This window comes from Anthonomus grandis, chromosome 9 (assembly GCF_022605725.1).
Source record: "Anthonomus grandis grandis chromosome 9, icAntGran1.3, whole genome shotgun sequence".
Taxonomy (NCBI): domain Eukaryota; kingdom Metazoa; phylum Arthropoda; class Insecta; order Coleoptera; family Curculionidae; genus Anthonomus; species Anthonomus grandis.
The window spans coordinates 20,975,944-21,002,706 of NC_065554.1; the positions used below are offsets into that span (position 1 = coordinate 20,975,944).

The window sequence follows — 26,763 nt, forward strand, 5'->3', positions numbered from 1 at the left end:
TCCATGAGGTATCGCATTTCTACTCTGGGCAAAGTGTGTGTATTTTTATGCATTCTGCTACAAAAAATGAAAAATATCGTTCAAAACACAACCAAGATATTGGCTTATATTCATCCTATGTGGGACACCCTGTATATCATAAGTCTCATTTTTTACTTTTATACTGTGGCACCATCTAGCCTTTTAAGGTCACACCTTAATAAAAAAATATTTAGTATTTACAGACAATTAGCGATTAAAGTAGAATTTAGTTTAATGAGCTGCACTCCTTCCTCCAAGTATCAATTAAACCACTCTTAAAACAAGTAAAGGCAAAAAGATTCTTTTAACTTAGTCAATTAGATTATATCTTCTACTAATTTATCTTTTTTGGTTATTTTTTTTTATTTAGACCTAAACTGCTGTACAAAGGAGCAAAAATCGTTTATATGAGGTATAATATTTATTAAATTCTTACATTTTAACATACGCAAAAATAATTTACGGCTAATATTACTTCAGTAAAATACTAATTTAATTAAAAACTATGTAGCAGCTTAATTAACAAAAAAAAGGAAACAAATCTAAAAATTGTGGGGCGCCAAGATTTTTTAAGTATATATTGAAATTGTGGCTATTTCAAATAGAAAAATCTGGACCGGTCATATATTTTTGATTGTGTTGTGAAAACTTGATTATGCTGGAATTTACTTTTGGACCTCTAAATAGAGACGTACTAGTGCACTAACCAACGGAATTTTTTTTTGCTTAAGTGTATAAACTGTTTGTTTTATTATAATTAAATTGTCATTTATAGTACCTATTTTATAAATTTTAAACAAACTTTAAGTATTTATTTATTTGCCAAAAAATTCTTGTGAAATATAGATGAATATATATGCTAAACGGATTTTTTTTAAATTGTTGGATAATATATTTTATTAATCGAGAAAAAATTTAATTAAACATAAACAAAAATTTATATTTGTCATAAAACAATTAAAATCTATTACAAATGTGCCCATTGCCTCCCCCTTAATTGTCAATTAAACGCGCGTAATTAACACCCCTGATGTATAAATTAACCTCTATTATTTATGCCCAGTCAATTTCGGAGCTGACGGACTGTTAAACGCTGGATTTCATGGACAAATTCTCTTTTCTCCCCGAATATTTGAGCGGCACATACACACACACGCTCTCGCCTATCCAGTTTTGAGGTTTTAAAAGTGGCCGGTTTAATATTCCATTTTTTTGGCACGGAAGCCGAATTCAAATTAGGATACGCGAGGATTTTAACGTAATATGAAACCGAAAAGGAGATTTTTTTACCGTTTATTAGATTTGGATGACAGGTTTTTGTTATTAAAGGGAGAGAAGGGCTTAAAATAATATCTACGATTTTTACGGTTTGGTGGAGCCTTAGGCTCTATCCTTTTTTCTTTTGTTTTAGAAAATAGTTGATTTATTAAAACACTTTTTGGACTTGCACATTAAAATATTTTTGGATAGAATTTGGTACTTCTTCAGCAGAATAGATCAAGTGATATTTTTATATATTCAGGTATTTATACTTATACATTTTTAAGACGCACACTTTTGGATGTCCGATTTTTGCTCTTAAATTTAAATATGGTTTATTCTTTTTCTGGATTAGCTGGATTTAAATGGTCTTACTAATAACTGTTTTACTAATGTATGGAATTTTAGAAAAGCAATGTAAAAAATCGTGTTTAATTTTACTTTTTTTTTGGATGAATTATCATAGTAAATTCTTTACGGTCATAAATTTTTATACCAATTTAATGATCGGCAAATTACACACTTTTAACCTAATTGACTAAATTTCATATCTCGGATATAACAATGAGTGATTGAATTTAACAAAAAAAATGTATATGTTATCTTCATCACAAAATGCAAATTTTATGCACGAGGAAGGATGCAATATTAATTCCATTATTTTTATAGCAAATTTACCTGAATTTTATGGCACGATGAAAATGCAAATAGCCAAAGCATTTTTTTTATTATTAAAAATTTATTTTAGGTGAGGCGTAAAATAAACATTAAAATTTTACTAAAAATTGAAAAATTATTCTTTGTTGGACTATTACTAACCATACAAATGTCAATATATTTTTATATAGTTATATATTGGCTTTAAGATAATACCAGTTAATAGAACACAGGGTAAATAAACAGGAGTTAAATTTATATATTGATATACTATTCATTTATAAAACTTAATTTTGACATCTAGAAAGGTAATTTTTTTGAGTTATTATGTGTAAAACTAAAAGTACCCTGGCTACTGACCACCCAAGTTAAATACAATATCATTGATAATATTTGCTTTGGCTTTGTTAATAATTGTCTTGACAATTTTGAAATAAGCCCTTTTAGCATTCTTATTCCGGTTTTGACATGCTTAGAAATCTATAGTTTATCACATATAATTAACAAACTAAATATAGTACTTTCGTAGACTCAATCTCTTATTATAAATCACTAGATTTTAAAATTTGCGATACTTTACACGCTGATTAGTTTCTGACCATAGATTGTCATTTTGTGAAAAAAGTATTTCTAAGATAAAATATTTTGAAAATTGATTCACTATTCTTTTATATTCTACTGTCAAAGCTCTCTTATAGATTTTCAGTTCCTATATTGGTATTTTATAATAAATACAAATATTATAGATAATTAAATTAATATTTTGCTTCTGTAAAAATATTTAAACTTACTAAAGTAAAAGCTAAAGGATAACTTTTAATGTGACGTGATACTTTTAGAAGTACAGATTAGGACAACGTTGTTGCGGTACTTGACTGCTCAAAGGCCTTTGACAAATTCAATCATGCTTTTAGGGTTAATTTTAAATATTTAGGGTTTTCGGAAAAATGACCTTTCTTGATTAGATCATATGTTTATAAGAAATATAAGAAAATTTACTATAAACATAAATTTTCTGGAAAATGTACCTTAATTGTCTTGGAAAATAAATATGAACATCGACATTTATAACAATTTGCTGGAATTTGCTAGCAAAATGTTAACCGATGCATTTACCTGGCAGTCTTTATTCCTTGCCTTGATAGGCTTCATAAAAATATCAAATAGGTCATATAGAATGCTTGTAAGTGTTGCATAGAAAATTAATCGAAATATTATTTATTTAATTTCACATAAAAATATTCGCTAATCGTTATCGCAATTTAGTGCCATATCAGTGCACATCGTTTCATGCATCCTATAAATATTCAACACATGTATTAAGGGCAGCCACTAGACATTTATTATTAATATTGTTATATTTGCGCCATTGTATGGTGTATTTTAATTTCTTTTTAACGTTTAAAAGTTTTCTGATTTTCTTTTTACACATTATAGATATATGTGTAGCTAGCTAAGCAGAACAGCACCAATTTGCTAGATTTTGACAGCTTTACATATTTAGAACGATTAAATAATTTATTCATTTCTTTAATATTATATTTTTTTACTTCTTTTTTCGTTATTTTTTCGGAGTGACACAAATCATACAGTAGAAGATAAACCATTCAAGCCACAGCATAAATAATGGAAATTTCTAATTCTCCAGCAATTTCTGCCAATTGGGAAATGCTATGATAGGAGACTTATTTACCTTTAAAATTTACCTGATTTTTATGTTATTTGTTTCTTTTGCTAATGCAATTCTTCCTCTAAATCATTATCATCTCCGTTTGGTTCACAAAATCCAACATGAATTTTAAAACAATTTTTCTACTTGCAGAGGTCTGTTAAGAAAATGATCTCTATAATTTTTTATAAAAGAGCTAAAGGGCGCAGTTTGTTATAGTTTCAAAGCAGCAGTCAATACCGTAAAGTAGGGCTACTTTGTGACACTACAGCCTACTTTGTGACATTGCCACTTTTAACTAAAATTAATTTTTTACCAGGTTGCTAAAAACGATAGAACGATTTGAACTTCATAAAACAATAGTGTACCGGGTGCGCCATGTAGGTCAATATGACAAAAGCCGGTAGCAAAACATCGCAAGTATAATATGTTTGCTTGTTTTACTGTAAAAATTGTATACTTTCGAGTTTTTTTTTAATTTGTTTTTTGCATTTTTACGAAAAATGTACAAAACAGGAAAAAATTTCACAAAGTAGCCCCTTACCTGTTACAAAACCCCTTAACAAAGACTAAAAATTATTGTATCTTGTATCTGTTTAATTAAAAAACATCCTTTACTTAGGATTACTCTATTAAGCAACAATACAAAAATTCTTCATGTCAGAAGCCCTGTCAGTGTCTTGCTTAAAGTTAGTGACTAACTGCGTTTTAATATTCAATGGCCTCGTGCACGCAATGTTCGTCATCAGATGTCGCTCAAAGCTTAAATCTATTACAAAGAATATATTGTGTCTCACTTAAAAACACTACGTGATTATCGTCAAACTGAAAAAGTTCGCGCCTTCACCAAATCCGGCAAATGTCTCCCTGAGCGGCACGGCACATCTGATGGATTATTTAGGCTATAATTTTAATACATTGATTTCTGCAACCAAGACCTGATTTGACCAGACCTGTGTACTTACTTATTCTCATTAACTATATAATTTTGCCGACCCACTTTTGTGGTTATTTTTCAATAACGAATACCGAACACATGGATTGAAAATGGACCCGCAAACGCGCGATATAATAGAACGTCTTCGGTATGGTTTGACTACCAAGTTTTTGAGGATTGGTTTTTAAATCTTATGCTGCCAATATTAAAACGGCAAGAAGGGCGAAAGGCCCTTATAGGAGATAATCTTAGCTCGCATTTAAATCAGCAGGTCATTCAAGCATGTGAAGCTAATAATATTCGCTTTATACCTTTACCTCCTAATACAACGCTTCTACTCCAACCACTTGACCTGGCCTTTTTCCGCCCAATGAAGGAAAACTGGCGCAAAATTTTAAAGGAGTTGAAGGCAGTCAACTACAGCCGCAGATTCTCTTTCATACCAAAGGATGAATTTCCAAGCCTTTTAAAAATGCTGATGAGTCAGTTAGAAGAAAGAGGCCCTGATATAGCCTAAGATCTGGTTTTAGAAAGACAGGCATTTATCCTTTAGATCGAAATGAGGTCATGGACCGTTTATGCACTCGTAATGTAACAGCAGATACCGAAATAGCTAAGGTTGTGGGTAATAGTTTTATTCAACACCTTACCAATGTAAGGACTGACGCAACCAAAGGGAGGCAGATTAAAAGAAGAAAGCGCCTTCACGTTCCACCAGGTAAAAGCATAAGTAGTAGTGATTTTAACATCCCATCAGCTCCCATTTCTGCTGAGAATACGCAAAACAACGATGACACTCAACCTGGACCCTCCGGCATCAAACAAAAGAAACGCCTAAAAAGAGGTCGAGATAATGGATCAACATCAGATAGTTCCAGTGAAAATCATGACCAAATTAAATACATGGAAAGTGATGACAGTCCATGGGATGAACATTTTTCCAGTGATGAAGATAAACGGGTACTTGAAAGAAAAGTCAAAGGGAAAGCGCGTCGTTGTTAAATTTGAAGGAAGTTATTTTCCAGGTCAAGTTACGACCGTATACAACATAGGAGCGACAGTGAATGTGATAGAACGTGTTGGAAAGCAGTGGAAGTGACCTCAAAAGAAAGACGAGATATTTTATAGAAATGAGGAAATTATTATGGGCATAAATGCCCCAATTCAACGTGGAAGAAGAGCGTTATTTGATATTTCAGAGTTAAGTGATTTTGTTGTGTAATCACAGGTGTATCATATATTATTTACCACCAGTTTTATTACTTAGTTTTCTTTTGTTTAAAGTTACCTACACATTAATAAACATTTTGTTAATATTTTGCATAAGAGCATTTAGACATGTAAAATAAAAGTTATTTTGTAATTATTTATGTGTTTTTATCTATCAAATATCCTTATTTAAAATTTTAAGAGTATATATTTTTTGTATATAAATAGAGCATGGGTGTTATTTCTCCCTTGTTGATCCTTGTCACAAAGACCCTGACCCATGGGGTGACTTTGTGACACTTTATTTTGTTTTTTTCTCAAATTCTACTTCACATGTCGAGTTATCGATTTGAATCAAGAAAGAACAAATATGAAACGATAAGTTGGTATATCTAAAATATAATTATTTGCAAGTTTACATGACTTATCATCAAAAAACCTAAAAAATTGTCACAAAGTAAACTTTACGGTATTTTTACTATTAATTGCTCCTTTGATAAATGTTATATTTTCGTAAACAGTTAATTTTCTGTATCCCTCCCTGCACATGCAAAAATCCAAGGGGTTAAGGTCTGGACTTCGTGCGGGCCAAGGTGTTCGTCTTCTACGTCATATGCAATAAGTAAGAATAAATAACAATTACTAACAGAATTAACAATAAGAATGCAATAAAAGATAATGTTACTAATTGTGTAATTTTGATTTTTCGTTACCACTCATCAAAGTAACTGACAAAAACATATTATAGGCCCTGTCAGTGACAATGACATTTATAATAATTCAAGAAAACCCAACTATTTTTCTGAAAGTTATGGAATTAAAAAGAAATCAAAATTTCTTCAAACTTAACCTCATTTATTTTAAAAGGAATCTGCTGGTAAAATAATATAATATAATATATGCATTAAAGGGCCATTTTCTCAGCACATAAACAAATTTAGGTGCTGTTGAGCCAACAAATTACAGAAAATTTAACCCATGCTTTTTACTTAATTTAAATTATTCTGTTAATAATTTAAATTTTATTATGATTTTTATTTGAGGTAATTAAATATGATTAATTGTTCGATCTTTTACTACTGTAAAGTAAGCTCTTTGTAATTAAAAATTATTTTTTACCTTTCAGTTCGATAAGCAATGAAAGCGCGTTCTTTTAGTTTTTTTAAACTATTATTTATTTTCTTGTTGAAAGCATCTTATATTACGTGGATACTTTCAGGGGCGGCGGCTTGTTCAAACTTTTCATACTCCTATTATTAAAACCGATAAAATACATGTAGATAGAAAAAGTATACTAATTTGATGAAAAGAAAATACAATGAATAACGTACAATTAATCAAAGTTCTGCTGGCCGTCCGTGCAACAGTGTAAATAAAAAAAAATTGATCCTGGCAGTCCTAATAAGGATAATGAGAAACTGTTATCAAAATATTGCATTGTTATCGGTGCTTGATACGTGTGCAAAGTTTTAAGTTGATCAGACTTTTAGAAACTAGTGAAGTTCAAATTAAGCTCAAAGATTTTGACTCCGTTACATACATACATATATACAACCCAAGCTAATAAAAGCGTGTTAAAAACGTAAAATAATATTTCAACATAAACTTAAAGAGTGATTGATCGTAAATAGCTATACCAAACATGTCATTAAACATCCCAATCTTTTGCCTTATTTAAACAGAAACGACCCAGAAATTAAAAAGCATCACGCGGTAAACGACCATTTCCCGCCCCGTTCAGTCCGAATTAAAATTCCGAATTAACGATCCCTCGCCCCTCTAAAAAAAAAGACTGGCGAATGAAAAACGATATTTCTATGGAAATCGGAACCGTTGGATGGAAGAAACACGCGGAATTCTCCGGCGGCCTTTATTTTTATTCGACGCGTAAATTTAGGGGAAAATTTGACGATGACACGAAAAAAATCGCTTATAAGCTGTACCTATCAAAACGTAAAAACTCCCTTTTTATTTTCGCAAGAGTTGTGATAAGATAACGCACCCTACTAATCATTTTAATCACCTGCATTTAATCAATGCGAAACGCTCACCTGGAAGCGGAATATATTTTAGTCAGTGACAAAGCGTCAATATGTGAAGGTTTTTAAAATAAAATAACATAAAAAAAAATTTTAGTGGAAATGACCTCATGCCAGAATAAAGTTTGCAATCCGTTTTACGGTGAACAACCGGAACAATGGGTCACCGAAAAGGTTTCTGCAAAAGTAAAAGAAGTATTGGCAGAGATGCAGCTTACAGACGACGTTCTTCGTCAAGATATGACGGTTTTTGAGCAAAATATTGAACGAGGTTTAAAGAAAGACACTCATCCAGACTCTATAGTGAAATGTTTTATAACGTATGTACAGGATCTACCAAATGGTTCAGAAACAGGAAAGTATTTAGCACTAGACCTCGGTGGAACGAATTTTAGAGTTTTATTGGTGGATCTGGCGCCAGGCAAGTGTGACCTTACTTCAGACATTTATAGTACCCCGGTAGAACTTCAAACAGGTACCGGAATAGCCTTGTTCGATCATATAGCAGCCAGTTTAGCAGACTTTATAAAAAACCATGGCTTAGAAAACGAATTTCTTGACTTAGGATTTACCTTCAGCTTTCCTTTATTACAAAAAGGATTAAGATCTGGAACGCTTGTCAAATGGACAAAAGGCTACAATATTCCTGAAATGATTGGTGAAGATGTAGTGAAGTGGCTAAGGGAAGCCATAGAAAGAAGAGGAGACGTAAAGATAAATGTTTGTGCTATTTTAAATGACACTACTGGGACATTAATGTCTTGTGCCTGGAAGAATCCAAAGTGCAGGATCGGGATGATCGTTGGTACCGGACATAATGCCTGTTATTTGGAAAAGCAGTCAAATGCAGAGATGTTTGATGAGCCAGATTTGGGTTCTGGAAAAGTAATTATAAATCTTGAGGCGGCAGCTTTGGGAGACGACGGAGCTCTTGACTTCTTGAGAACCGATATTGACAGAGAGGTGGATGCCGAGTCGCCAAACCCTGGCAAGCAAATCAATGAAAAGCTGATTTCTGGTATGTTTTTGGGAGAAGTAGTCAGAAAGTATACATTGAAGTTTATTAAAAGTGGAGATATGTTTGGTGGAAAGCATGACGACGTATTTTCACAAAGGTAATGTGACTAGTTTCAACTTCATTAGAAAATTAACGAATTCCTTTTTAGAGGTATTATTCAGACTTCCTTTATTTCTAATATAGAATCAGATCAGACGGGGCATTTTGATTACTGCAAACAAATTTTGGCCCAAATAGGTAATTGATGGAGTACTAGTTATGTCTTTAGTAAAATATTTTAACGCTAGGTATAACGGACGCAAGCGAGCAAGATATGATCGACCTAAGGTACATTTGCCAACTTGTTTCCACAAGATCCGCGTATCTATGTGCAGCGGATGCATCTGTTTTAATTAAGAGAATTGGTGAACCAGATGTTGTAGTGGGAATTGATGGATCTGTGTATAAGTTTCACCCTTTGTTTAGGTATATGCGTTTTATATCAAGTCAAAAATATTTACCTAATTTTTTTTAGGAGGATTATGAAGGAAAAGATGAAGGACTTATTGGATCCCAGCTTTAAATTTGATCTTATGTTATCAGAAGATGGAAGCGGTCGCGGAGCAGCCTTGGTAGCTGCTATGGCTGCCATGAGGGCTGCCTGATAAATAAATGAGTTTAATTAAAAGTGAGTTTTATTTTAAAGAACTCAACTTATTATATTAATATTAAATGATTTAATATATGCTTTTGTAGACCAATTTTTAATTAAAATTATTTAATGCTATTGCTGGTTATTGTGCCTCCTAAGAAATAAAGTTTGCTACAATTTGACTTAATTTTTTTTCAATTCCGGCTACAGTGTTGGCCTGAAGTGGTTATAAATTTTTAAAGTGTTCTTGTTTTAAAAGCTTTATATCCTATAGCGATGTTCTCACGTTTTTCACAATTGCTTATTCGAGATATGATATTTTATTTTTCTAGTATTGTAGTAAGTATTGACTTCTAAATAAATCAAGAGGACCCGTATGCCAAATTCCAGAAGAAATATTAAAATCTGCTTTACTTAACGACATTTGGGAGCAATTTATAGAACACAAGAGCAATTAGAAAATATCCAAATGCCTGGAATAAAATTACGTTTTATATTATTCAGAGGAATTTGAAAGTAATTTTAAGCCACCCAAGTCTTTAGAATAAGACAGTGGGTGCAAGTGTAATAGAGTCTCAGAGAAATTTGGATAAACCTAAAAGCATTAAATAAAATTTAAAAAATGTAAAAAATAAGTTAAATAAAGATAACAGTGTCGGCTCTTATACAACGAAGAATTCGGATATGTCTAAATGCCTGGAATAAAATTAAAACCTAATTTACTGAGAAGCATTTAGGAGTAACTTCAAAACACTCAAGTCCCTGGAATAAGTCAATAGGTGCAATTAATAAAGTCTTAGAGGAATTCAGATAAACCTAAAAGCATAAAATAAAATGAAAAAATATGGAACATGAGTTAAATGGAGATATTAGTGTCGGCTTTTATATTGAGAAGAATTCGGAAATGTCTAAATGCCCGGATTAAAATTAAAATTCACTTCACTTAAAGGCAATTGGGAGTAATTTATAGAACACTAGAGCAATTACAAGACATCCAAATGCCTGGAATAAAATTACAGTTTACTTTACTCAGAGTCATTTGGAAGTAATTTAGAGATAACCAAGTTCCCGGAATAAGATAATGAGTGTAAGTAATAGAGTCTTACAGAAATTTGGATAAAAGCATAAAACAAAATTTCAAAAATACAGAAAAATTATTAAACAGAGATATTAGTATTGGCTCTTTTATTAAGAAGAACTCAAAAATGCCCAAATGCCTGGAATACAATTAAAATTCAAGTTACTTAGAATCACTTGGGAGTAATTTATAGAGAAATTGGGAAATATCGAATCGCCTGGAATAAAATTAAAGTTTGTTTCACTTAGAGGCATTACGGAGTAATTTATAGAAGAACAGAGCAATTAGGAAACATCCGGATACCTGAAATAAAATTACATTTTACTTTAGTCAGAGTAATTTGGAGATACACAAGTTCCTGAAATAAAAGAATGAATATAATCAATAGAGTCTTAGAGAATTAGAAGATAGAAGTGTTCGAGGAGCATTGGTAGCTACTATTGGTAGCTCAGCTCTTATGGTAACTACATGAGAACTGAGTAAAGTCCTCAATTTCTTTTATGCCATAAAATCTTATTATCTTTAAAAAATTATATGAAGATGTTGGTTGCATTTTCATAAAACCATAATCTCATCAATGTGACTTTTTTCATAATCAAAATTAAAGTTAATCCAAATTTTTTTACATTTTTAATATTTTTTCTGTGACCGTAAAATGAATGTAATTAAAGAACTTGTACTTTTTAATCATGTAAGTACTTTCAGTTTAAAAAAAATCAGCTTTTAATTATATATGAGGATGACTATAAAAGCTAAAAAGTTACGAGAGAATTTAGCGCTAATTAAAATGAAATAAACACCGTAAGTTTATCTGGATTGCTTGCTTAATTATTGGGATTTAACTCCGGAAATCCGGCTTGAAGGACCAACTATGTAAGGGTCAAAAATTATTAATTATATGAGAAATTTGCAAGAGGTCAAAAATCGTTGTTTATTTATGACCTACTCAATAGTGATAATTTTTTATTTTGCTTTTGAAAAATGTAAATTTTTTAGTAATTTTTCTAAGATAAATAATAGAGAATTTTGCGCTGATTAAAATAAGCCTGAAAACGATGAGTTTATTTGCAATATTTGTCGAAATATTGGACTTTATCCAAAAATCCGGCTCAGGGGACCAACAATGTAAAAGTCTGTAAAAGCTTAAGGGCTCTTTACTAGATTCACCAAATCAATTAAATTCACTAGCTTAAAATTTTAAAAACAGTTTAGTGTAATAATATTTAAAATATAAAAATACTTACTAATAAGAACAGATTTGACTTAAAAATACCGTTCAAACACTCAAATTATTATACTAAATATTGGAAGTGATTGGATATGTGCAAATTTTAAATTAAGAACATTTGAATTATTTCTTGGCATATTCGGAGTAATGTTCTGATATTCTCGTCTTATTTTTCCTTTTAGTTCTTTGATGTTTTTTATATTTGTCAAATTTATCTTATTTCTTATATGTCCGCAAAAAAGGAAGTTTAGAGGCGTGAAATTGGGGCTATTTACTATCATAACCTTTCCAAGAAGTTTCTTAAACCAAGAAAAATAAAAACCATTCTGTTAAAATTATATAATTTTAAATATTATATTAATTGCATATTTTTTTAATAACTAATGTTTTCATATATAAATTATTATTCAATATTATTGTTATGCTATATTAATCTTCATCTGTTTTAAATTACTGAAGTAAATAATTAAGTGGTGAATAAAAAACTTCAAAAGGTATAATCAGGGTAGCTAACGATTTCTGTGACTTCTCAAAAGCATTAGACCATAAAGATACCTCAAAGATTCTTTAAAACTTATATAAATGTCTTAATATAGTGAACTATATTATATTTAAAATAAGTATTCTATTACGTGTTCCTTAAAAATTTTTAGCAAAATTATAGGCCAGAATTGTAATCTTGTTCAACATTGCATCCAACTTCTGGTATTCTATGAATAAACAAAATTAGTTTATTGTCTATTGCTCATTAATAATCTCTTTGAATTTAGTATTCAATACTCTAAGAATCATATGATTCATATATCAAAAGCTTTGATCAAAACTTTTTAAGTTGTGTAACATTAAATCAAAAGTTTGACGTTCGTGTAACCTTGAAACGACTTGTCATTTAAAATTCATTTTATTAACAAAATAACTGAAATTACCTGATAAACTTATTAAGATTTTACAATTGTTTAATTAAAATTGCATCCAGGTTATTCAACTTTCAATTAGGTGGTGAATAAAAAGCTTTACAATAAATAATTAATGCAGCTTATGCTTTTTGTGACTTGTCAAAAGCATTAGACAATATAGATATCCTAAGGATTTCTTAGCGCTTAGGTCAATATCTTAAGATAGTGAATTATGTGATATTTAAGACGCGGACATTATCAATAAATAAAATTCTATTTAAAAAAAGTAATTTGTCTTTATAATTTTCATATAAAAATACAATACTGAACAGACTATTTTAAATGTCAAATATATTATAACATCAAAAAAGACATTTATATCTTTCTAATAGAAAAATGTTAAAAAACATTTCAAGATTCTCGTAATACTATAATGGCTTTATCAAAATTCGATTGTAAAAGTAAGAAATGTGGTCCCCATCGGCCCGACAATGAAATTGAAGATCTGGTAGACCCCAAAGTAAAAGCACGGATGCAAGATATGATCCTCTCAAATGAAACGCTTCGAAAAGAGCAAGAAATCTACTTGGATAATGTAAACAGAGGCCTAAAAAAGGAAACAAACCCTAGCGCGATCATTAAATGCTTCCCTACTTATGTCCAAGACCTTCCAAATCGTACTGAAACAGGCAAATTTTTAGCTTTAGACTTGGGAGGAACCAACTTCAGAGTCCTTCTTATAACTCTTGCTGATGGAAAATGTGATATGCAATCTGAGATCTACGTAATCCCTAAGGAAATATTCACTGGGTCAGGTGTTGAATTATTCGATCACATCGCCAAATGCTTATCAGAGTTTTCTACGAAATATGGGGTGCAAGAAGAAAAAATCCCCTTGGGATTTACTTTTAGTTTTCCAGTGACCCAAGTGGGACTAACCAAAGGAATTTTAAAGAAATGGACCAAAGGCTTTAAGGTGTAGTCCTTTTTTTATAACTTTTTGAATACTTACAACAGTCATATTTTAGTGTGATGACGTGATAGGACAAGATGCTGTTCAATACCTTATAGATGCAATTAAACGCAGAAGCGATGTAGACATTGACGTGGTTGCTATCCTTAATGATACCACTGGTACTCTTATGGCATGCGCCTGGATTGAACCCTATTGTCGTATCGGGTTGATTGTTGGCACTGGTAGTAACGCTTGCTACTATGAGTACCAGAAAAATGCCGAGTTGTATGATGAGCCTGATATGGGCTCAGGAAGAATTATTATTAACCTTGGTACTGTTTTGTCTATATTTAGTTTACCATTACTAATTTTTAATTTTTATAAAGAAATGGGTGCTTTTGGAGAAGATGGTGCTATCGATTTTATATTAACTGAAGAAGATAAAGTAGTGGATCAAAATAGTATAAACCCAGGAGGCCAAATTCATGAAAAATGCGTTAGTGGTATGTACTTAGGTGAGCTTATGAGGCTAAGAACTTTGGCAATGATTAAGGAAGGGTTAATCTTCCAAGGATGTCCAAATGCTCAAGAATCGTTTGAAAAGGCGTAAGTAATTTACAAGAAATTACTAGTAAATATAAATTTGTTTGTTATTTTAGAAACTTTACCAGTGAAATAATTACAAGCATAGAATCTGATCATGTCAATACTTATACTAACGTAAAAGCAGCACTGTCAAAAATTGGTAAGCATGTGATGTTTTTGATAAAAACATATTTATATTTGTATTTGTATTAAAGGTATATCAGATGCTGACCCCAAAGATATGACCAGCCTGCGTTATGTGTGTCGGTGTGTAAGTAGAAGATCTGCTCATCTTGTTGCAGCCTCCTTATGTGTATTAATTAAGAAAATGGATGAACCTTACACCGTTGTTGCTGTTGATGGATCAGTGTATAAATATCATCCTCACTACAGGTAAATCCATCATTTTTATTTAATTGTTCATCTTATAAAGTGAGTCAAACATCCAGAGCACATTAAGAAAAACTCATTTTAATATTTTTCTGAACTGCTTTATTAGGATGATTTTTTTTTTAGTTTTTAAAGGCTTAGGTGGAAAAAAAGGAGAAAATTATAAAAATGTTTAAAATAGGTATAAAAATGTAGGTAAGCTACTCACCGACTTACTAATGCATATTCAAAAAATATACAGAAGAAGATATTTAAATGAACGCAAGCAAAGCTTACGCTGTAATAAGAGTATTACGCAAAAATAGATTAATATTTAAAGACTCTTGTAAATTTGAAAATATAATTTTTCCTAAAATTCCATAGCAAGCCTGATTTATTTTTATTTTATATTTAAAAATTCAATATAATTCCTATTTACAAACGAACCTTATAATAAATATAGCAACACTTATTACTGACTAATAATATGCATTTAAGTTATGCAATAATTATTTTTGTATTCTAGAAACAAATATATAATTTTAAAATAAAAAATCTAATTAAAAAGCTTAAATATTTTTTGGTTTAAATGATAGTAAATTTTCAAATCTATACATAAATAAACCTAAAACAGGGAATAAATAGCAAATTAAATTAGATATATTACCTATTACTACTGTAAATAGATTACATCAGATTAATTACCTTAAAGATTAGCAATACAGCAATAATAATATTTTAAAATAATTTACCAATAATTAATTGTTTATTTATAGTAGAGACCCTAAGATATATGATAAAAATAAATATATTAGTATTGCTGCAACACTATTGAAGCTAAATTCCTGTAGTATAATAGAGTAAAGTTACAAATGTGTTTTTATCTATGACCACAATTTATTTAGTTTATATATCAGACGCTAAATCCTGAATATCATTAAAAAAATTTGAATATCTCATAAGAAAATTATTTTTTTTATTGTTATATGTGTTACTTTGATTTATTGTACAAAATAAAAAATATTACTAAAAATATAAGCATGTCTATAAAGTATTTTATATTCGTGAATATGTTCTATAGATTTCAACTATAAAATTTAAAAAAAATCAAAAATAATATTTAAAACAACTATTGAAATATTGAATAGTTATTAAAATATAATCAATAATATATTTAGTTAATAAGCTAATATTATAATAAATAAATTTTAATTTGTACATAAAATAAACAAATATTTATTTAGTTTATTAATAATTAATGGAAACTATTATTAATTAATTCTTTAGGCGTGTTTTGGAAGAAAAAATGAAAGAACTACTATCAGGTGAGGACAGCAAATACAAATTCAAGCTAATGCTCTCAGAAGATGGAAGTGGAAGGGGCGCAGCCTTAGTAGCAGCTGTTGCTGCAAGAAAACAGAAAGAACAAAAAGGATAAACAAATAAAACAAGCATTTTTTAATAATACAATCTTTATATGTTTGTATAATTCAACTATGATATCCCGACCAAATAAATGTTCTACAGTGCCACATCGGCAACATTGACCATGCAAAACCGGAACGAATAATAATTAATAACAAATTTGTAAAGCGTTTTATTTAACCATCAATAATTTGGTGGCCTGAATTCGACTCGGTTCGTTAAACATTTCAATTTTGTGCGTACTGATGGCGGAATTAACATTTAGTGAGTTTTATTTTACGGGCCATTTTACATTTACTCATACCAAAAATTAAAATTTGATTAAATAAATAAACTAATTTTAGTCCCGTTTAGTCCTGCAATGCTAAAATAAAATATAACATTGTCGCCGTAAATCACACAATTTACCGGAAATTTTGACAAAAAAGAGAGGGATAAACGAGCGTAGTTTTCTTGAAAAATACAACTGATATCAGGCTTTTATGTTCCGTCCTATGCACTGTCGAAATAAAGGCTCTTTATGACCTTATAAAGCATAAAAGTTAGCAGTACTCGCAACTTTGTTATTCTAATTTTGCAGGTGTGCTGCTTTTTTAATGACCACAGGTGTAGATATTTTGCACCAAAAAAGTATTTGATTAAAAGTTCTTTATTTACAGCGAAACATAAATGAGTTTTATTAATATTGGAATAAAAATAACATTGTTGTTTAATTTCTCTAATTAAAACTGTAATCTGAACAAATCTATTATTCTTTTCTTTTTTTGTTTTTTAAGTTTTATTATAAAAACATAAAATTATTTTAAATACAGTGTATTATATTATAGTCAATTCTAACTATTTTTTGTTTAGGGTCGATGTTTTTGAGTATATAGAAAATGATACAGATAAAAAAATTAATAATATATATTAAATAAAAATATTAAAATAAAACTAATAAGATATCATATCCATTTAAGTTATGCAACAGTATCGTTTCCAACGTATTAACTGAATTATTGCAAAACGTTTAATTTTAGGGATTATTATGTCATTTGTTGAAAAATTAAAATAGTTTTTGTGTGGTCTTAAAAAATAAATAAAACTTATATTCTTTTTAATTTTGATCTTTTTTTGAGTGAAAAACTGGTTAGTTTACATCTTGTTTACAATAATTAATTATTATTTTAAATTTTCAGGACTTTTATTATTGAAAAAGGACTTTGATTGCCTGCGAAAATGAATTTATTCCCAAAGAAGCATAAATGAGACTTTGAGTGCCTGGAAGGACCTAAAAAATTACTATGGAAGAACCAAGCTACCTGGAAGAACCAAGAAAATTATTATAAGACCTCAAAAATGACCTCAACTGCCTGTGAAAATTAACTTATTACTATAAGTACCTAAGTGAGTCTTCGAGTGCTTAGAAGGGCCAAGAAAATGACTTTAAGTCCTCAAAAATTACCTCAACTGTCTGCAAAAATTTATTTATTACTAAAAGTTGCCTTCGAGTGCCTAAAGGGATCCAAAAAATTACTAGGGGTACTCAAAAATGACCTTATATTCCTATAAAAACACTTATTTCTAAAAGAGCATAAGTGACATTTCTATTGCTTGGAAGATCCCAGAAAATGACTGTAAGTCCTTAAAAATGTCTTCAACTGCCTGGAAAAGTTCTTTATTACTTAAAGTACCTAAATATAATTTCGACTGCCTGGGAAATCCAAGAAAATGACTGTAAGTACTCAAAAATTACTAATTACTAAAATTGCCTAATTCTGACTTTAAGTGCCTGGAAGAACAAAGAAAATTTACCCCATCAACTGCCTGAAATATACATTTTATTACTAGATGTGCCTAAATGTCGTCAAAAATTACCTCAATTATCTATAAAAATTAATTTAATTCTACAAGTACCTAAATGAGACTTCCAGTGCCTGGAAGAATCAAGAAATTTAGTAAATTAAGAATCACTCAAATATGACCTCAACTGCCTGTGAAAATTAACCTATTACTATAAGTACCTAAGTGAGTCTTCGAGTGCTTAGAGGGGCCAAGAACATGACTTTAAGTCCTCAAAAATTACCTTAAAAAGACCTTATGAGCCTATAAAAAAACTTATTACAAAAAGAGCATAAATGACTGTAAGTCCTTAAAAATGACTTCAACTGCCTGGAAAAGTTACTTGATAACTTAAAGTATCCAAATATGATTTCGACTGCCTGGAAAAATCAAGAAAATCTAAAGGTCCTCAAAAATGACGCCAAAGGCCTAGAAATATTAATTAATTATCCAAGTACATAAATGTAATTTCACTGCTTCCATGAACTAAGAAAATGACTCTTTTTGATGTACGATTTTGACAATTTTCAATTTTTTTCGGATAACTCCGGAAGTATCCGGAATTTTAAAATTTTTTTATACGTCTTTTTATTAGGCTCCAAATTGCGCAACTTTGCCTTTATTTAACCGACCCTGTAACTCCTACGGTTTTCGAGATTTCAATGGTCACCCTCGAATTTGGGACACTCTGTACATAAAAATTACTATTTACTAAAACTGCTTAATGCTGACTTTGAGTGCCTGGAAGAATCAAGAAAATTACTCTAAGTGCTCAAAAATAACCTTAACTGCCTGGAAAAATTTATTTATTAATTAAGGACCGTAATAAATAATTTTTTATAGACAAATGTATAAACTCTTCAAACACCAAAGTATAAATCAAGAAGCATCGTCCTCTCACTCCTCGACTCTCTAATAAACGTTTTCTTACCAATTTACCCTCAAACGCGCGACAAACAGTTCACCCCCCCCCTTCTAGCTGTCAGATTCTTAGCTGCATCCCGCCCGCCTTATATTAAATTTAAAGTGGCTCTAGAAATTTGATTTTGTCTGAACATAAAGGCACACTCGAGCGGCAGATTGCATTATGCAGGAAATATGGGGTTTTTAGGTGTAAGGGGGATGCGAGGGGGTCGCGAGTCCCCGTTTCCGCTAAGAAACTCTGTTTATCTTGTGAATAATGGATACGAGATAATTAAATTGCTTTGAAATATGAACTGAAAATCGGTGTAATAATATTCAGTTTTTGTGCGAAGGTGTCTTATGGAAGTTTGCGTGTTTTATCGGAAGATACAAATTAGAAATGAGCATGCCAATAAGCTTAAACCTTGTGCTATTTAATCCTATTATCTGTAAAATTACGCGATACCTTCACTTTATCCGGGTGAATTGAATTGTAAAGGCAATTCGACTGCAATTGCTTCCCAGCACTTCATTTTCAGCTTAATAGCCATTGATAGCGCTTGGGACTACTTTAATTTGTACGAATTAAAATTGATTTACTTTGAAGGGAATTTAGAAAGCGTCGAGTCCTTTTATGTTTTAAGTTTAAGGGATTTAAGAAGCGTAGTGTATAATGGTTGGTTTTTTGCATCCAGAATTAAAATTAGGTTTTTAAGTAAGACAATGTCTATTCAAATTATATTAATTTGTCAACCTTTAATCACTATAAAATTTTAAATGTCATATATTAATATAAATATTTACTACAGTAAGTTAATACATTTTTGGTTTTTTTCAAAATATATTTTGATAAATCATCTAAATGATAAAAAATATATATCTGAGAAAAAATTATAAAATATTTATCACATCATACTGAACATATGATACTGAACACAGACGACACTATATTTTTCTATAAAGGAAATATGGAATGAAGTAAGAGTTAAGTCGAGGCGTAAATTTAAAATAAAAAAAATCATGTCTGGCATCGCCGCATGTAAATTTAAGCAATGTTATATCATAGTAAGGCTCTCTTTATAGCTAATCATTTCATGAAATAATAAACAGGGTATTCTAATAAAAAAAATACATAATTTACATATTTTTGGCAACCCTACAAATTTGCAATAATATAGATTAGGCACTATTTTTGCCATACCCTTTGTTAACGCACCCAGTACAATAATAAAAAGTGTATTTAGATTAAAACACTTACTATATTTGATAATAATTCCGCATTCATCCACTCGTCAGTAGGAAAAAAACGTATGCAGTGTTCTTATAAAATAATAAACTATTTGAACCGACAATAATATTTATAGAACCTATTTTTAACCCTTAAGGTTATATTAATTAAGTGCTGGCAGTGTTCATATCCAAGATCCTCCGCACATTTGACAAATGCCTCAATTCTTTCCCCAGAAAATATAAAAAAACGCCCTCGTATTTCTTATTTAAAGGGTCCACACGCCATTTGCTGTTTTATTAGGCAGAAGAAAGCCGAGTTGCTTGGGTTGGGTTAAATTTTATGTCTGCATCCCGGAGTATCTTTATATTACAAACGTTTTGGTTAAGTGGCAACAAAAATAAAAAACAAAACTTCCTCAAAGCGAATCTACTCTATTTTTGTAATGAAAAAACTTCGTTGCTTGAGCTTAATATAGCAACTTGCTTTAGTTTGTATATATATTTACTGAGCTTGAATAGCATAGGAAGTGAATATTCGAGAACTAATATAAGGGTCTGTTTGGCTTTTCTGAAAAGGTCATTTATATTAACTGGCTGACGGCTGAAGTAGGATTTCTGGGGAAAAGGGTTGAAATTTACGTACATTTCCCATATTAACATAGTTTCATTTGAAAAATATAAAGCGACACATGATTGATTAATGGATACTTTAAGGCGCACATTAAACAAAACACCACTTAGTTATTTTAAACGATTATAATCAAGTTTAAAACTTCCCATTATCTATTTATTGCAGAAAGTGACAAATACGGTCCCATTTGAGCTCGCTTAATGCATTTTTGATGGCATAAACTCCCACATCTTTAAGGCTTAATGTTAAGCTTCCCTAGCTTCCGGAAAACATTTGAATTTCACGTTTTGTACCGTCGGGAAGTGTGGTATTTTGACTTTGAAATTTGCTGTGGTGAGCTCTGAGTTATGACTTTTCTCTTTGAAATGGGGGATTTATACCGCTTGATGTGGTTACGACTATCTAATTAAAGAGGGTGTTCAAATGTAAACCAGACCCGAGTTGTTATAAATATTTATGGTATTTAAAATTAGTTGGTGTTTAATTAGGCAGAAAATGTACCATCAATTATTATACACTCTGTATATTCAATTGCTTAATTTAAAATAAATAAAAATAGAAAATGCAAATAAATGTTGATTGTAATTTAAGTACCTATTTCTTAATAATTCACAGCTTTTTTTTAGCAACTAACATAATTTTAAAGTATATTGGGCCCTTCGAAACTCAAGTTTCTACCTAGAAAATGCATAAGTGACTTGTTCTCAAGTATCGGTTTTTAAACTCCAAATTTAATGAAACGAGTAACATTAAGGTAACAGAATATAAATCTAAGGAACCTGCATGTATACATGTATTCAAAATAAACTTATTTTGGCATAATTTTAAAAGATGTGTGTCACTTTATCTTAAAATAAATTGGATTTTTGCCAAACGAGAGATCAGGTGGAAATACCAAAGAGCTAATAGAGAAAACTGTCGAATGCAATAGACACTCGTTTTTGCCTTTGTAAATTTTCAGAAAGCTTACGGTTGACACCGTCGAAAGAGATGCAGTCATGATTTTATTACAAAAGTGCCATGTAATACATGTAATGCCTAATACAGTTCTTACTGGAAAAGCTTGCCTCATACAGGAAGACACATTGTCGCCAAAACTCTTTACACTGTCCTGTGTTATGGCTTTAAAGAACTACACTGGGAAGAAGAGCATAAAAATATATATATGGTCAATATCTAACAAATCTGCGCTTTGAGGACGATATAATAATACTGTCGAATAACCTGAAAGATATAAAGTAGATGCTGCGGGAACTACAGAAAGTATTGTGATTTGTTTAAGAATCAACTTTTCATAAACGAAATATAGGACAAACCTGGTTCTACATGCAAGTTTGACTGTTAGTTGACAAGAGGTAGGTCTTGTGAAGAGCTACGTATACCTGGATCATAAAATTAAAATAATGAAAGACAACCAAACCTGTGAACTGAAGAGAAGAATAACACTTTTCTACAAAAGACTGAATGATGTATTTAGAGCAAAAATAACAATATCACTAAAACGGAATGTTTCATCAGTGCGTTTGCCAGAATGCTGTGAATAATTCAACGAAAAATGAAGAGGTCTATGCTAAGGGTGTCGTTGTAAGATCACACCTTAAACGAAAATCTACGAAAGAGAACTAATGTTCCTAATGTTATATTACGATGTTAGTTTATAGTTAATGACAGATGGTAGATGGACGAAGAGATGGCTCGTAAGATGACCGAGAGCTGATATTAGAAGAAGTAGAGGAAGACTGCCCATAAAATGAACTGACGACATTAAAAGAATAAAAAACAAATGGATACTCTAAAAACAGGAGGGGAAGCTTATGTTCAGCAGTGAATGCAAAGGATGAGAATATCTCTCAAAGTGAGTGATAAAATTTAACTATATACTCTTAAGATAAATGTTATGAGATAATACAAACATGCGTCTGCAAATGCCTCCTACAATATATTTTTGTTCAAGTCAAAAATTTTGGTCAACCCTGGTGGCAGAACATCTTTATAGCATTAATGATGCATATTCACATAGACTGCAGTTGAGCAGTTCTCGTGCCGTACCCACACTTCACATTTACACTAGTTTAGCAATGCTACCATACCCTTGTGGAAGCTTCCACAAAAAATTGGGTACGATTAAGCTGGATCAAGAAACACAACCACAGTAAAGATATCCGATTCTACAAAAAAACACTAATTATATGGCGAATATCAAACAAATAATTAAAACACACTCTTACATGCATTTTAATAGGTGACGACATTTTATCTGCATTTTAAGGAGTTTCTGGCTATGGCAAATTGCCATTCACTATCTAGAAATTACGTTCTATCCAGGAAAATGAGCAGAGATTTTCCTGCCTTCTCGTCAATGCCTGATAAAACTCTCAATGTATCCCATCTATCCTGTGGAGCAATATCGCTAATCTCTCTTCAGCAATGTCGCTCTCGCTGATTTGTTGGGCTGGTGTTTCCACCACTCTCTACAAGTTACAGATAGAGATACAGAAGACGTTTTTCCTTTATTATTTCGTTTATACTATACTTTGTTCCTAAAATACAGATACTATAACTAACTAAATTGATTTTTAAGGCATAATTTTAGAGCATATAAAGTACTTTATTTTATCGGTTTGAAAAAAACAAAAAGCGTTTACAAAAAAATAAAAGTTCCGTAAAATGCAAACCTATATTTTTTATGTTTTAATTTTTTGGTAAAAAAATCTAAGATATTCCACTAAAAACTCAAACAAACCTTTATAATAAAGACTTTATTTTCATACAATACAGAGATATTAAACCAGTGTTTTAAATAGCAAAAAAACTAGATTTTACTGGTTCACAAGAAATTTATTTTAATTAATACTAAAAACATTTCATATGCACAATATGCAAAAATACACTGGAATTCTCAACGTTTGCAAGCTCAATTTATATAAATAAATTTATGACAAATTACTGGAAATAATACTCAATTTATACTTAGAATAATAATATAAATATTAATAAGTATTTTTAAAAACAACTACTATTAAATATTTTTTACAAAAAAAAGCTAAAAAGCTAAATAAATAAACATTAATTATTTTGTATCTTGACAAAATTTAAATTTAAAATTATTTATTGCTTTAAAGTTTATTAATTAGAAAAAAACGAAAATATAAAATTATAACAAAATATATGATTTCAGTTGCTACTAATTTATACTATATTCAAAAAATACTAGACTTGAAATTTAATAAGAACAACTAAGTATATTATTGTTTTTACCGATTGTCTAAAACAATCCTATTACCTCCAAAAAATTCAAAAAAGCATCCTATTTTTTAACGAAAAAGTCATTAGCCTATAATCTTTAGGAACATTTCTATGTTTAGCAGTTCATAAACTAAACCACTCTAAAATATTTAATAAATTATTTTTAATTCTTGATAACATTTGTAGCCCTCTACTTTGAAGAGAAAAAGGTCATTTCTTTTAGCAATATCACTCTTGTTGATTTATTGAGCTAAATTATGTTGATCAAGTATTTCCACCCTTGTCTTACATGGTACAGATAGAGATACAAAAGCTGTATTTTCTTTTTTTATTTTCCTTTGTAAAGTGATCAATTATAATATAATATATACGTACACCACATTTATTATAACTTGATACTAAACTGATATTTAAGGCATAATTTTAAAGGATATGATGTACATTTTCTCCTAAAAACGCTAACGAAACCTTATTAAATTAAAATAATTTTATTTGTGTCATTATCAAGATACAAAAGTGCCAAATAATTCTAGATACATTTCATAAAGCATGCAACAAGCAAGAAAACGTTGAAATTCTAAATGTTCATAACCTAAATAAATATACATATAAATGATGAATATTTGGCAACATAAATTCCCCTAAATTATGATATTTTTTTATAAATTATGGGAGATATTTCAAGATTTAAGCCTAGTTTAACACTAGTCAATATTTTTTACTAAAAATTATTACAAAGCTAATTCCAATAAATTTAATATAAACATTAGTTATTTGCGCTTTGCCGCACTTTAAATACAAACGTTTCTATTTATATAGGTTAATAAAATATGAACTCTAAATATAAAATTATAACGAGATATATGATTTAGCATAAACAACCTGACATAATTCTTAATTGAACGATTGAAAAAAGCCTAAAAAAGTACAAAGTATAATAACAGCATCCTATTTGTTATCCAAAACAGCTGCTATTATGTAATCCCTCATATGTAAACTTTCTGCAGTTTATAAATAAAATAACGGTACAAAATTTAATAAATTCTCATAAAATCTAGGTAACGTCTTCACTATTTAGCGACAACGTCTACCAACGTACACAAACTTATTGCCTCCTAATACATATAGCGAATTAAATTTGCACAAGTCAGCTAATACGGCAGCACCCAGTCTAAATCGGTTGAAATTTGCATGCCTATTAAGAGGCGAAAGCTGACTTTAATGCCATTAGCATCTTCAGCTAGCGCGGTTTAACTCCCGCTACACAGCTACACGTAAGCTACATGAAGCCATGTTAAAAGGATATATATTTTAAATTTTAATATGCGTTTAAAGATTAATATAGTTCGGATCTAGTTGCTATGCATGGAGTAAAGTTACGAGGGGCCTTTTGTTAATGTTTTTAGTTATTATCTGTCGGTAAAGTGGTTTTAGGAAGGGTTTTTAAATTGGTTTTTTTTAAGTAGTCATTAGTTTTGTTCTTTATTTTATGAGAGAAAAAATCACATCAGCTATAGTAGTCTTATTTTTTTTTAATACAGCAAATGCTCTACAGGCTAGCGCATAATTACAGAGCAATGAACAATAATGCTTCTTCATTGTAGAAAAAAATATATAATATGGTATGCCAATTTTAAATTATTAATTTAATTTAATAAAACTGCAGCATTAATAGGTACATCGAGCTTATTTGAGAAGAAAATGGTCATTTTGATCATTTCTATTACACATTTGGTATATTGGAAAGGTTATGAATATGTGCACGCACAGAAGAGGTACGTAGAATCTTGTGTTAAATCAAAGAGGCGCTTGCAGAATATTTGATTACAATTTTTTAAGTCATTATGGACAATCAACTTTATTTCTTAGCATTATCCATAAAAATAGTTGTGCTTAATAGTCTCTTATGCTTGCAGTGAATTTATGTTATATTTTTTTAAGGTTCCAAAAGTGGAAAATATTTTGTGTGATAGACACCTGTCTGTCTAATTTCTAAGCATTTTAAAAATTTTCGTTGAACATTTTTAACGTTTTTTACATGTACTTGATAACCAGGGAACCCACCAATCGGTCGACAATGGAATCGCAATAATAATGTAACAGGAAATTACAAAAGCCGTTAAAAATTTAGTCTATTTTTTATGCAACAAATTTTATTACCCTACAAGCAAAGGCCTCAACCTCAAAATGTGATGACAGACAATAAAAATTTAAAATTGGTATTTAAAAAAAAAATTACACAAGATTTGTTAGATATTTAGTTCTTAAACTGGATAACTACATCTCAATTATTTTATTAAAGGACCCTTATATCACATTTAGGTTTATGTTGCTTTAAATCACAGTTAATTCAATAATTTTATCGTAATAAAACCAATAAGGCAATAATATTTTAGTTGTTACAGATAAATGTTACGCAACTAAATTCTATATTAGTGGCAAACCGATTAATTTTTATACTAGTTTAACACTGCGGTCAAAAATGTTTTTCAAATCGTTTTCTTACCTAAATATTACTTTTACCACTCCTCTTAACAATCATTAATATTTTTGGTCTTAAATCGAGAATCCTTCCAAATATTGCAGTAATAGCTATTTTATTGCCCCCAAGCAAATACCGTAAATTTTGGTTACAAACAGTTATAAACCCATGAAATTTAAAAAATTTTTGTTAAAATTATGTCAATAAATCTATTAACTTTTATTAATATTATCTTTATTAAAAAGATTACTAGGTGTTTTTTAATATAAGTTTAGAAATCTTTAATTTAAAAAGCTTTAAATAGAAGTACCTAAGTAGTGAGTTTGCTAAAGGTATTTGCTATAAGCTGCAAACTAGACAGCACAGCTAACTCAACAAATAAACGTGTTTTCTATTCCAAGAGCTTAAGGGCTTAGTAGATCGCGACGGAATCTGAAAATTGTGTTATTTTAACGAATTTTCTCGCTGCTCTA

General features: G+C 30.1%; 3 protein-coding genes across 3 annotated transcripts in view; 2 read left to right on the top strand and 1 right to left on the bottom strand.

Moving 5' to 3' along the window:
* The window catches only part of LOC126740559 (neuroligin-4, Y-linked-like), a 326,504-nt gene that overhangs the window by 265,867 nt on the left and 33,874 nt on the right, over window positions 1–26,763 (bottom strand). The gene's annotated exons all lie outside the window — the stretch shown is intronic.
* Window positions 7,805–9,550, top strand: LOC126740562 (hexokinase type 2-like). The gene is made up of 4 exons (XM_050446648.1): window positions 7,805–8,907; window positions 8,959–9,047; window positions 9,098–9,275; window positions 9,325–9,550. Exons 1-4 carry the CDS (start codon window positions 7,895–7,897, stop codon window positions 9,452–9,454), a joined length of 1,410 nt encoding a protein of 469 aa, XP_050302605.1. The 5' UTR covers window positions 7,805–7,894; the 3' UTR covers window positions 9,455–9,550.
* On the top strand, window positions 12,998–16,138 carry LOC126740561 (hexokinase type 2-like). The gene is made up of 6 exons (XM_050446647.1): window positions 12,998–13,619; window positions 13,672–13,930; window positions 13,985–14,204; window positions 14,258–14,343; window positions 14,399–14,576; window positions 15,840–16,138. The coding sequence occupies exons 1-6, from the start codon at window positions 13,077–13,079 to the stop codon at window positions 15,988–15,990; spliced, it is 1,437 nt and encodes a 478-aa protein (XP_050302604.1). The 5' UTR covers window positions 12,998–13,076; the 3' UTR covers window positions 15,991–16,138.

Bases quoted from the DNA above. Each gene is read 5' to 3' on its own strand.
- LOC126740562 (XM_050446648.1), top strand. From the start codon at position 7,895: ATGACCTCATGCCAGAATAAAGTTTGCAATCCGTTTTACGGTGAACAA. The intron at 9,048-9,097 runs GTAATTGATGGA...TTTTAACGCTAG, and splicing joins ACAAATTTTGGCCCAAATAG to GTATAACGGACGCAAGCGAG. The intron at 9,276-9,324 runs GTATATGCGTTT...AATTTTTTTTAG, and splicing joins AAGTTTCACCCTTTGTTTAG to GAGGATTATGAAGGAAAAGA.
- LOC126740561 (XM_050446647.1), top strand. From the start codon at position 13,077: ATGGCTTTATCAAAATTCGATTGTAAAAGTAAGAAATGTGGTCCCCAT. The intron at 13,620-13,671 runs GTGTAGTCCTTT...GTCATATTTTAG, and splicing joins AATGGACCAAAGGCTTTAAG to TGTGATGACGTGATAGGACA. The intron at 13,931-13,984 runs GTACTGTTTTGT...ATTTTTATAAAG, and splicing joins AAGAATTATTATTAACCTTG to AAATGGGTGCTTTTGGAGAA.